The sequence below is a fragment of the Alosa sapidissima genome, chromosome 13 (assembly GCF_018492685.1).
Source record: "Alosa sapidissima isolate fAloSap1 chromosome 13, fAloSap1.pri, whole genome shotgun sequence".
In the NCBI taxonomy this organism is placed as follows: Eukaryota; Metazoa; Chordata; class Actinopteri; order Clupeiformes; family Clupeidae; genus Alosa; species Alosa sapidissima.
Window position 1 is genome coordinate 9,335,682 of NC_055969.1, and position 12,062 is coordinate 9,347,743.

The window sequence follows — 12,062 nt, forward strand, 5'->3', positions numbered from 1 at the left end:
ACACACACACACACACACACCACACTTAGGACACAGTGCCCATGCTGTTTAGTAAATGTCAGCTCCACCGCCTCACCCATGTGGACACAGACACGCGCATTGTCTTAGCCGGCCTGCGCAGATTAAATCTGGCGACAGACGTCTCCTCTGTCTGCACATGGGCTAAAACAGACACCTCTCGGCGCAGCCGGCTGCTAATGCCGCAGATATGTGAATCGGCCCCTTCATTTGCTTATTAGACTGGCCACTTGAGGATGGGATCAGGATGAGCCAGAACTGGGATAGAGGCAAATGGTAGAATCTGGCCAGAGGTGGAAGTTCGGAAGCGGCAAGTTTCAGACACACTGACACCGGCAGGGCGTTTCATAAAAGGGAGGGTTAAATACATCCCATTGTTTTTGTGGAGACAATATTTTTAAAAATGTCTGCTCTATCTCTCCCTTGCGGCTCTCTCTCTCTCTCTCTCTCTCTCTCTCTCTTCTCTCTCTCTCTCTCTCTCTCTCTCTCTCTCTCTCTCTCTCTCTCTCTCTCTCTCTCTCTCTCTCCCCTCTCTCTCTCTCTCTCTCTCTCTCTCTCTCTCTCTCTCTCTCTCTCTCTCTCTCTCCTCTCTCTCTCTCTCTCTCTCTCTCTCTCTCTCTCTCTCTCTCTCACACTCCCTCAATGGAGCTTTATTGGCATTACTCGATGAAGCAGTGTTGCCAAAGCAAACATATAACAAAACAACACAGATACAATATCTGTTTAAAAAATACAAATAAAATAATAATAATAATTAAAAAGAGAAAATAATAAATGAAATGTCTCTCTCTCTCCCCTCCCTTCCTTCATGTCTTCCTATCCAGGAGGTCCAGAAGCGCTTCCCTGACGGCCTGCCCTCCTGGACCCCATTGACGACATGGGCATCAAGGACCCGGCCCTGAAGAAGGTCATCCAGAAGGTGGAGGCCTTCGAGCACCGGATGTACTCCCACCCGCTGCACAGTGACCCCAGCCTGGAGGCCGTCTACACGCTGTGTGAGAAGGAAAGCCCTGGTGAGCGTCCACCCGAAATACACTGACTACAAAATCCATGGACACTGCATGTCACAAAACATGCCCTTTTGATCAGTACAGCTTCCATTAACCAGGCTGACCACAGAAACATAGAATCTACTGTTAAGGAAGAAGTATTTTCAGTTACACCCAAACTGATGAAAGTGGTGTTTTGTAATACAAAACGGCAAATGGATGACAGCGGTGTTTTGTAATTCTTTGTAAAGAAAACAAACAGCTATGTGGCTAGCTGTATAACGCTGGGAGAAAGTTCCCTAAAGACAAGCCGTTGAACAGCTACACAGCTAGAGTGGGTGTGGGCAGTTCATCCAGTTAATCAGCTGTACAAGTGTTCCGCATCAAGCATTCATGGCCTGGACAAGTTGGAGCCATTGTTTGTGTGTGTGTGTTTTGAGTGTGATTGAGAAGGGAGGCTTTGTGTGTGTGTGTGTGGGGTGTGACAAAGGGGAGGGTGTGTGTGTGTGTGGCGAGTGTGACCAAAGGGAGGGTTTGCGTGTGTGTGTGTGTTTATTTTGATTTAGCACCATGGGCACGGTGCCATTTCCTGGCATGTTAAAGGTTTTTTGAAGTTCCTGCTGAATCAAACAAATACAGGAAACGGTCCTCGGCGCACGTTGTTTCTGCTCCACGAATCTCTCCACACCGAACAATGGCAATCCGTCCCTCCAGGCGCTCCCTCAAACGTCACGCCGTGCCGGCTGTAAATACGAAGCTGATGTGAGCTGACGGAGGAGAAAAGCACAGCAAAAGAATTGAGGAGCTATTTAGTGTCTGTTAAACAACTATTATGAAATGTGTTATTGTTCATTTATAGTGAGGGTTCCCACAAGCCTCGTAAAAGTGTGTGTTTGTGTGCTTATTTAAGCATAGTGTGTGTATTTGTGTGCATATTTGGAGAACTTCGAAGATTTGTGGGAATTTGCATGTGCTGTGAAAGTACAGTTGCCCTGATTAGTTCCCAGTGATGGCATTTCTCCCGGGCTAGTTCAGGTTCAAATTCCTTTGCCTCTAAGCTGTTGGCACGAGAGTGGCCGTGAGTTGCCTCTGGTGTGTCACGGTCCCCTGTAAACCAGATTAACGTGTTTGATTAGGCATGACATGAGATTTACACCTCCTTTAAAAAGATTGGGCAATCCCGCACACCTCCACCCATCTCTACCCCTACCCCCCCACCCCACCCCAGCCTTCTGCCCCAATCCAGGATCCCGTGCTGTCCTTAAGCCCTCGTAACATCCAGGGCAGGATGTAACACACACTCGCTCCAGATAAACAACCACGCCGGGCCAGGGTCAGAGCTTCATAACACACACATAACTACAGTCGGTTTCTCTGTGAAGCACATGATGGATCATTTTAGTCATGAATGATGAGGAATATGCAGTGTTTCAAGTGACAAATAGATTACATTTTTTTTCAGGTATAAAACATTCTGCATTCTCATAACATTTGTTAATTGCATTTTGCCAATATTTGTCCAAAAGATTTTTATAGCTTGCTAGTTGAACCAGCTGTCTTGCATATATGAACACAACTGAAAGATTTGCAGACTACAGGATCTAAAGCAGAAGGGCAGCCTTTAAGTGGTCTTGGTCCCTTTTAACAGCCACTTAAATGATATATTTCCTTAATTGCAAATAAAAAAGAACATTAGCCTAGCACCAGTCTTAAACTGTAGTGTGCGTGCCAAAAAGGAAACCTCGCTGCTAATAATCCCTGCATAACCAGGAATAAAATAATAAGGCTAGTGGTGTTTAGCATGTCCATGCACAAGCATGTTATAACAAGCAGGACAGGGAGGCCTAAGTGGATAATGCGCTTAGCTGGTGACAGTGGGGCGCGATAGCCTGACAACGCGAGGTTAGAACAGTAGCCTCAGCGCAGGCCAATACCATTTAATAGTCCTGTCTCAGCTCTTCTCAAGCCCTCTCCTCTGATTGGATTTAGAGCCCTCAGCGTTTGGACACGCATAGAGATGGCCCTTTGTTTGTTTGTTTGTTTTGCTTTTGTTTGTTGTTTGTTTATGTTTTTTTTTACCGCCCTACAAAGTCCTTTCCGTTGTATGTTTTGTTTTGTTTGTTGTCCATTCTAAAGGGGTGTGTGTGTGTGTGTCCATGTTTTTTTCCCCCCCCGATATTGACATCCCAAGTTGGTGACTAACTAACGTCCTTATCCATATCTGAGTATGTCCTGGTGCTGCAAAATGGTGTCTTTGTCCAAGCACAGATAATGGTGCCTTACTGTGGCAGTCACATGTAGGCATGTCCTGCTTCATTGGTCGTGCATGATGGCGTTTCTATAATGTTAGTCAGATGTTTCTCTCTGCTGCGAGTGAAATGTTTTTCAGATGATTTGTGATATTTAGTGAAAGATTGTGTTCTCTAGCGGACAATGGCACAAAATCGTTTTGGGGCATGGGGAAAAATGGAAGGTCAACCTCTGGGAATTGTTCAGCCTTTTCTGCAATTGTTTCAACATTCTCATCCCAGACGGTGTGTTTTGTTTAAACGGCGTTTGTCTCCATCTCTCTCACACTGCCCTTCTCTCCGGTTACTCTCCCGTTCCCCAGATTGCGGGCGACATCAAGGCAGCGAAGCGGGAACTGAAGCGGGCGCGCACAGTGCTGCAGATGGACGAGCTGAAGTGCCGTAAGCGCGTGCTCCGACGCCTGGGCTTCGCCACAGCCTCCGACGTCATCGAGATGAAGGGTCGCGTCGCTTGCGAGATCAGCAGGTGAGAGGGGGAGGTGACCCAAATGGTAGAAATGACCAAACAGACCTTAAACAAGAGCCAAGTCACATCTACCCTCTATCCATGCAATGCCCCTCATTCAGATCACATGTACAGTTCCACACATGTACAGTTAGCAATACCCTCTAAAACCCAACAGGAACCACTCAGATTGCACATACAGTTCCACTATAAGTTATATGTGAAGCACATTGAGAACTGCTGTCTTCAGCGTTTAATCTCAGATATAAGCCGTTAAGAACTTGAGTTGAGGGCGGGTTTCAGTTTAGTTTTGGGCAAACATTGGCTTACTCATCGAAGGGTAGGTGGTACAAGCATTCAGGAAACGTCTCTAACTTTGGCCTTACTGGTGTTTTAGTTCAAAACAACCCGTGGTCTGCCTTATCTCTGCAGCTCTGCCTGTGAATTAGACTGTGAAACCGCATAAGCCATTTCAGGCATGAGTCTTGATTGACATCCTAATAAGTCTTGTTTGCGTGCCTCGACTGTTGGGTTTCCTGAGAACTGCGTGCGTCAGACAAGACGCAAATTAAAACCACAGTGGTCGGCGATCCAGCTCTTGCCATCAGTCTTCAATATCAAATGTTGGTGGGGAAGAGGAGCCACAGATCGCAGTTGTCTTAAGCCACAGCTGGAATGATTTGAGGGTTTAATTTGATTGATGAAGTGATCAGTTCTTCTTGAACTTCACTTCACATGCCATGGGTTTGAAGATCTTTGGCATAAATCAGTCCTCCAGATCTTACAGTTGAAGTTCAAACTATTACTGTCATTGATGCTGACCAATGACTAAAAAGGTTGCCGCCACAGCACTTCCATTCTAAGAAAATAAAGCCAAAATGGGTGTCCTATAGGTTAAATAGTGTTAACTATAGATAGATAGATAGATAGATGCAGGCAATATATATAGAGATACAGATGTATAGTTAACACTATGTTAGCTATAATTATATATACTGTATCTGTATATCTCTATTTTTTCAGACATTGATGATCAGGCTGCTGTGTATGTTTGACTTATCCAGCTGGTTTGTGAAGGGTCTGCTCAGCACCTGACAGATTAAGACAACCGCTGCACTTTCATTTCCAGCACTGATGTGTGTGTCTCTCTCGTCTCTGTCCTGCAGTGCTGACGAGCTGCTCCTGACTGAGATGGTGTTCAACGGCCTCTTCAACGACCTGACAGCCGAGCAGGCCACAGCCCTCCTCAGCGTCTTCGTGTTCCAGGAAAACGTACGTAACACCTCCCCACACACACACTCCACACACACACCTCTCTTCCCGTCATTGTCTCATCACACACACAATCGCGCCGTAAAGCTCCCCGACCTTCCAGTGGAGGCACTGGCTCTCGCTCCCTGCGGCAGGTATTCCAGCGGCTTGTTTGCAGGAGAGGGGAGCGCTACGCTACGTGGTGCTGTGGTGTGGGGCTACACTGCACTGCGTGGTGCTGTGGTGTGGGGCAACACTGCACTGCGTGGTGCTGTGGTGTGGGGCTACGCTGCACTGCGTGGTGCTGTGGTGTGGGGCTACGCTGCACTGCGCGGTGCTGTGGTGTGGGGCTACGCTGCACTGCGTGGTGCTGTGGTGTGGTGCTGTGGTGTGGGGCTACGCTGCGCGATGGTCTGGGGCTACGTGGCCATTTAAGGCGAGGAGATTAGAGGAGGTGGACGTGCATTTTGATCAGCTCCAGGGATCTGGAACGGGATTCAGACGGAGCTTAGAGTGGACTCTCTCTTGCTCTCGCTCTCCCTCCGGTCCCTCCACAAATACGGAGGAATTCAGAACCAGACCTGGCCAACGGGTCTCTGCTCAGGCCAAGACTATATACACACACACACACACACACACACACACACTACTGCTCTCACTCACTCTCGTCCTCTCTCTCTTTGATGTTGCCTTTGTACATTTAGTTTATAATTCCACTTACAAAAAATGTTCAAATGTGTGTTTGCGTATGAGCACACACACATACACACACTTAAATGCACAAACATTGATAAGCAAAAATGAGGTCTCATTAGTGTTGTTTATAGTATACTTTCCTGTGGATTAGCCAGACGCTTTAGTGTGCATGTCTGACAGTGCAGCTCAATCAGGGCCAATGGCTTGAATGTGCAGCTGTCGGTCAGCTTGGTGTGTACACAAAAGGCCTGTGTGTGTGGGAGGGGGGGGCAAAAGAGACAGAGACAGGCGTTGATGGAAAGGACAAGTGTGAGTGAGAGTTCAGGGACAGCTGTCTCTCCCTCTCAATCGCCTGTCGGTGTCAACCGCTTTCTGGCAGAGAGCGAGCGAGTGAGCGAGGGAGGGAGAGAGAAACGGAGAGTGTGAGCGAGAGAAAAAGACAGACAGGGAACAGGATGGATTGAGTGAGCAGGATAGATGGGCTGATAGAGGGAAATGGAGGAAAGGACTTGGCAGATCATCTCAACCTAGTTCATAAACCCAAGAGGTCTATCCCCTCCACACACACACACACACACACACACACACAGAGGAGAGAGGGAGTCTCCTGAGCCCGGTGCTGGGGGTACAGGACGACTGCCTGCTGCTGCCCGCTGCTGCCCGGTGGCCGCACCAGAGGAACTGGGTGAAAGAGTCCCGCACCGAACACTCCAGCAGCCCGAACTCTCTCATTTAACGGCGGCGCAGTTAAAAGTCAAGGCCGCGGTTCAGAGCCGGCCGTGTAATTGCTGTGCAATGATGTGCTTTGCGATGGCTGATGGGTCACTGCAGAGGTGGTGTTATGTGGTCGAGCACTCACCCAAGCCTTTAGGGGAGATTTTGGTGGTTATTTCTTGAGGTTATATGCACTTCTCAAGGACTTCGTCTAATACGTTTTGTTACTATGGAATTATCAGCGTTTCCAAGACAAAGCTGTTCTACAACTGTCGAGCAATTCCCACCCATGATGTTTTAATCAGATGCCGATGTCAAAGGTGTGTTTTTCAGGTTCTTGTCCTGAATGGCTTGTGCGTTGCTATAGAATTAGGGAGGCGTCGCCGTGACAAAACTGTGGAAACGACATTCCAACCAGACCCACCCAGTAGGATTTTTGAACCTTTTATGAGACCTCAAGCTCTGGGCTTTTAAGCTATATTGAGCTCTTTATGCTTGTGGTGGAGTCGTGTTTAATGTGTATGTCTGAGCTGTTTCCCATAAGCACTGTCTGATGAGCTCAGGACCTTTATGCTATTGGTTATACGCCTATGTTACTCCTTCATGTCTTGGGCAATATGATTTGTGTTGTTTTCATGTTTATGTTTGTCCCTTGTGGTTAAGTGTCCTCGTCGCTTAGTGTTCTGTGACCTCTCATAATTTGTCTGGTATATTGTTCTGTTATGAAAAAGGAATTGAAACATGGATCTGAAAGCAGTCTGCTCTCTGTTTGTCTGTTGTAGGCTAATGAGATGCCCAAATTGACGGAACAGTTGGCTGGTCCCTTACGACAGATGCAGGTAAAGACTAATGCCAGAACTAACCCAAGTTATTGCCTGAAGTACAAATAAGGAGTGGCAACTAATTAAGCCATTACACAAATATGCAATACTACCGTAGCAGAATAAAATGCAAGTCTGTGGAGGCACGTACTGTTTTTTTAAGTCTGTTGGGTCCACATGTGTTTTTGTTTTCAATCATCTCAGGAATGTGCCAAGCGCATCGCCAAGGTCTCTTCGGAGGCCAAGCTGGACGTGGACGAGGAGACGTACCTGAACGCCTTCAGGCCGCACCTGATGGACGTGGTCTACACCTGGGCCAACGGCTCCACCTTTGCCCAGATCTGCAAGATGACGGACGTCTTTGAAGGTGAGCCCTCCGCACTGCGGCGCCCATTCAGCTCATCAATGATTTACAAACTCTACCAGGCAGGGAAGCATCATGTTACATTTCATTGCTGAGGGGACATCTCCATTGAAAGACACCTGAACCTATATGTGGGTGTCAATAGAAGAAAAGGCTGAATTTATGATTAGGAATAACAAGTCAGTAAAGAGTACAAGCAGATTTCTCCTGTGGCCCATAACCGCTTCAGATGCTCTCATGGCTTGAGTCTTACTTAGACCATTCTCTCTAAATATCTCAATTAACCACTAGCAGATTTACCAGCCATTAACTTGCTCTTCCGTCCACAGTAAACTGTATTCGGGATTGGATTTAATAAATACGACGCCTGATCTGATTATTTTACGCAATGACCTCAGCCTGCCAATTCAGTTTCAGTGAATTTGAGTTCCTCGCAAATTCCACTCGCGTGAGCTAACAGTGATGCAATTACAGTCCATAAGCGTTACTGATCAGACCAGTGAGCCCAGTCACGACTCGTCCGCTAGCCAGCCGAGTGATGAGGAATCAGAGCTTTCAAAAACACTTTGTGTGTGTGTGTGGCTAATATGTGTGTGGTTTAGAGAGGGGTGGAGTATTATTTTTCCATCAGAATTTGGAGCAGGAAGCCAAAGGTCCCTGAGGAGTGTTAGTCATTACTGCCAACACACAAAACACAACGTGAAAATGTGTTTGTGTGTTTGGGGTTCATGGAGCCCTCGGCACCATACCCCATACCCGTCTACCCGGTTGACGTGCTGTTCTGAAGAATGCACAGCGTAACCGAACTCCACGTCAACCACCAGAGCCTGAGAAACCCGCTGTTGGCTGAGCGTGTGTGCGTGCGTGCTTGCGTAGGTGCTCTGAAATACACCAGCAAAAGTGTAGCCAAACCGAAGCCACATCTTTGGAGAAGGGTGAGAAGGACGGCCATTTTTGCTGAGACGTGAGGTTGTGGTAGTCCTGGTGTCAAGATGACACAGTGTGATTGCAGGGAGGCAGAGAAGGGAGCACGAATATCATACAGATACCCCCCCCATCCAACCAAAAAAAAAAAAAAAAAAAAAATCGCACAATCCGAGGGCGGGGGGGGGGAGGGTTTCTCTCATTCCACTCATTCCACTTGTTCTCTCCCTGCCCCATCACCCCATCCTCTTCTGTGAAATGTAGGTCACCGTGACTTCTGGGCTACCAGTTGTAAACCCACACATCACTGTGGCATAATGAAATGAGCAGAAAGACATTTCTAGCGTTAAGCTGTAGACTTACACACACATGGCTGTCATCACCCGCGCAGACACAAATGATAGCTTGAAGTTGCCAGCCAGCGTTGACTTACAGTTACCTACACGCCAATTCATTAGCAAGCTGATCACTGTTGGGTGCTCAAATGCATGTGAAATGGAACAGGGTTTCTTTCTCAAAGTTTGCTCCAGGCTGGATGTCTGTCCAGGAGTCCTGCATTCCTTCTGCTTTTCAGCACGACCTCCTCGCCACAGCATGTTTTTATGATGTCCATCATTAAGTTTTTCATACCAGCCTGTTACAATTAATTCATCAGAAGATTGGATCTTTTCATACCTTGTAGGTGTGGGTGCTATCCAATAGCGTGTGTTGAAATGGGTGCATGCATGTATGCACATGTATGGTACATTTATTCATTTCAGCATTTGTCCAAAGTGACCTTCAAAAAACAAAGAACAATCAAAGTACAGCATGAATAGGAGACAGTGGTGTAATAATAGCCAATGCCTTGTGAGCATTCAAGTAAGTGGGCGTGGAACCAGAGATTACTTTGAATGGCAGCATTAGGCAGGGATCACTGACCAGCGGCAAGCGGCAGGTTTCCTATTGTTCTCTATGGTTCGCCAGTGGAACGGTGGCAGCGCTAGCGTTGAACAAGCTAAGCGTTGAGCTTGGTTCAACTTTCAAAGTGCAACACTTGTGTATTCAATTGTCAGTTTAGTCAAACCGTGTGTGTTACTTAGGAACGAGATAGAACTTATTATGGTCTGAGCGTTGCGCTTACCGCTGCCGCTTCGTTTTTTCCAGTGTGATCCCCGTCTTGGTGAACTTGAATGCAGGCAGCTACAGGCAGCCAGTGGAGCTTGATGAGCAGTGGAGTAATGTGACCTTTTGGGTTGATTGAGGATCAGACGCGCCACTGCATTCTGGATCCTCTGAAAGGGTTTCACTGTACAGGCTGCGGGGCTCGCTGGGAGAAGGGCGTCTCCTGTTTTAACGCACTTCTGCTCTAAGCCTGTGTGTGTCATCAAATATTCACATGCATACTTTTCTATTGTGCTGCTGTATAAGTACAGTGTGTGTAAGTTCTTCTTTTCTGTGTGCGTGCGAGTAATGCCTGTGTGTGGGTGAGTTCTGCACAGGGCCGTAGTCACCATAGACACAAATTAGTGACCAACTGTAGTGATGGTTCCAGAGTAACCTACACCCCTGAGTGGTTTGACCTGGTGGTTGTCCATTTTTCTAGGGTGACCTGATTGTGTCATCTTTTTAGTTTGTGAAAAAGAGGACATAAGAGAAAACACTGCCTCAAAAGGCTATTTTGAACTTATTTGTGAACGACAGAGAAAAACGCAATGCAATTTCGCTGTAAACATGTTTGAGGCTCTAGAATAACAAAATTCTGGACGATTTGTAAGATCTCAAAGAGGGCATGTCCTGGAAAAAGCACATCTGGTCACCCTAGTTTTTCGTTAGTGGCGTGCCCAGGGGTTCATAATCCATCCATGCCATGTCCATGTCCGTCAAAAGTTTGGAATACCCTAATTGACTGACTTAACTAACGACTTGTTTGTGATTTTTAATAATAATTTTTGCATGGTAGGAAATGTATTGAAATTCTGTTTGGAGGTCCCTCAGACCCCACCACAGATTTGGTCCCCCCCAATGTTGACATCATGACTACGGCCTTGGCTCTGCATGTGTGTTAGTGTATTAATGTGTGTATGTGTGTTCTGCCTGTATGTGTGTGTGGGTGAGTTATGCGTGTGTTTTACTGTGTTCCGTGTGTGTGAGTGTATCCCTACTGACGTGCTCGTGTGCTTCTGCAGGCAGCATCATCCGCTGCATGCGTCGTCTGGAGGAGCTGCTGAGGCAGATGTGTCAGGCAGCCAAAGCCATCGGCAACACTGAGCTGGAGAACAAGTTCGCTGAGGGTAAGTACTCCCAGCAGAACCGCACGCTAGAACCAGTCCAGGCCCATCCCCGGTTGTGTTCTATGTACAAATCTCTTGGTTATTAGATATGTGAAGCCTTTAAATGGCCTATGTTTCAGAGGGACAGAATATGAACATTCATTATGCAACAAAAAGTTTGAAAAGTATTGTAAAGCTCTAAGGCTGACCAGTTTCTATAGGGTCCTACAGAGCCTTTCTAAAGGCTTCCAAGAGTAGGGTTTTTTAGTTTTTGTAGACAAGATAAGAATATTTTGAGTTATTAAAGTTTACTTCATCCATTACTTAATCCAAACTTAATTGCAGTAAAGAAGTGTGTTCACAGCTATTGGTGTGTTACCCGGGAGATGAAGTGATCATGTTAGAATAACTAATGTGCTCTCTCAGCTGATAAGCACCCTAATAAGGGCGTTCCATTCTGAAAGCTCAGGCCCTATTAGCCAAAAATGTCTCTCAAACATCACTTCCAGAGATAGCAGAAGAACTGTCTAGAATTTAGTTTGAGGCAGATCAAAGTCCCTGGAGCGGTGTGTACTAAAACAAACAGACTGAAATAGCACATTGCTGAGCTGGCCTGTGAATGAGCTGATAACGATCATATCTCCTTCCTAACTATCTGTCCCGACAGTCCTCATCAGGGTCAGAGTCTGCAATCATAATAAAGCCCACTGATGGCTGAGGCTCTCGCTGGAGGAAGAGCCCTGATCTACAGTCAGATTACATCGACTTGAGTGCTGGGTTATTCATGGTGATCATTTGGGAAAACCTCTGAAAAAATACGGGCTCCGGTACAGGACGCCTGGCAACGAATGCTTTTAGTCACATTACATAAAAAGGCAGCAAATTGGACCATTAGAAGAGCATAACTTAATTATATGTGCATGTGATGAACTTTGACCCTGTCCATTAGCAGTAATGGTAGCATCGTGATGAAGCCCGGGTGGTTCTACCATCCCATCAGGCCTTCTCCACATCCACTCTGCTTGTTAAGATGTCTGAGGTTGGGGTCAAACATGCAATAAGGTTGTAAAACTGTCTGAAAGTGCATTTTAAGTAGTTACATCCCCCCCCCCCTTTTTTTCCTCTCTCTGTTTCCACCAGGCATCACGAAGATCAAGAGGGATATCGTTTTTGCTGCCAGTCTTTACCTCTGATTCATCGTTAGACCTGCAGCACTGCTTGTTACTTTAGAGTTCAGTTTCTTGCTTTACATGTGTCTTGAATCACAAGGCTGCACACA

At 46.6% G+C, this 12,062-nt stretch overlaps 1 protein-coding gene across 1 annotated transcript in view; it reads left to right on the top strand.

The window, feature by feature from the left end:
• Window positions 1-12,059, top strand: part of mtrex (Mtr4 exosome RNA helicase) — a 37,190-nt gene extending 25,131 nt beyond the window's left edge. The window contains 11 exon segments of the mRNA XM_042058585.1: window positions 37-46; window positions 122-198; window positions 835-873; window positions 876-1,018; window positions 1,020-1,031; window positions 3,619-3,782; window positions 4,928-5,033; window positions 7,205-7,261; window positions 7,448-7,610; window positions 10,700-10,804; window positions 11,924-12,059. Of these exon segments, the coding sequence (XP_041914519.1) occupies window positions 37-46; window positions 122-198; window positions 835-873; window positions 876-1,018; window positions 1,020-1,031; window positions 3,619-3,782; window positions 4,928-5,033; window positions 7,205-7,261; window positions 7,448-7,610; window positions 10,700-10,804; window positions 11,924-11,976 (929 nt within the window). The 3' untranslated portion in view covers window positions 11,977-12,059.
• The last annotated feature ends 3 nt before the right edge of the window (window positions 12,060-12,062 follow it).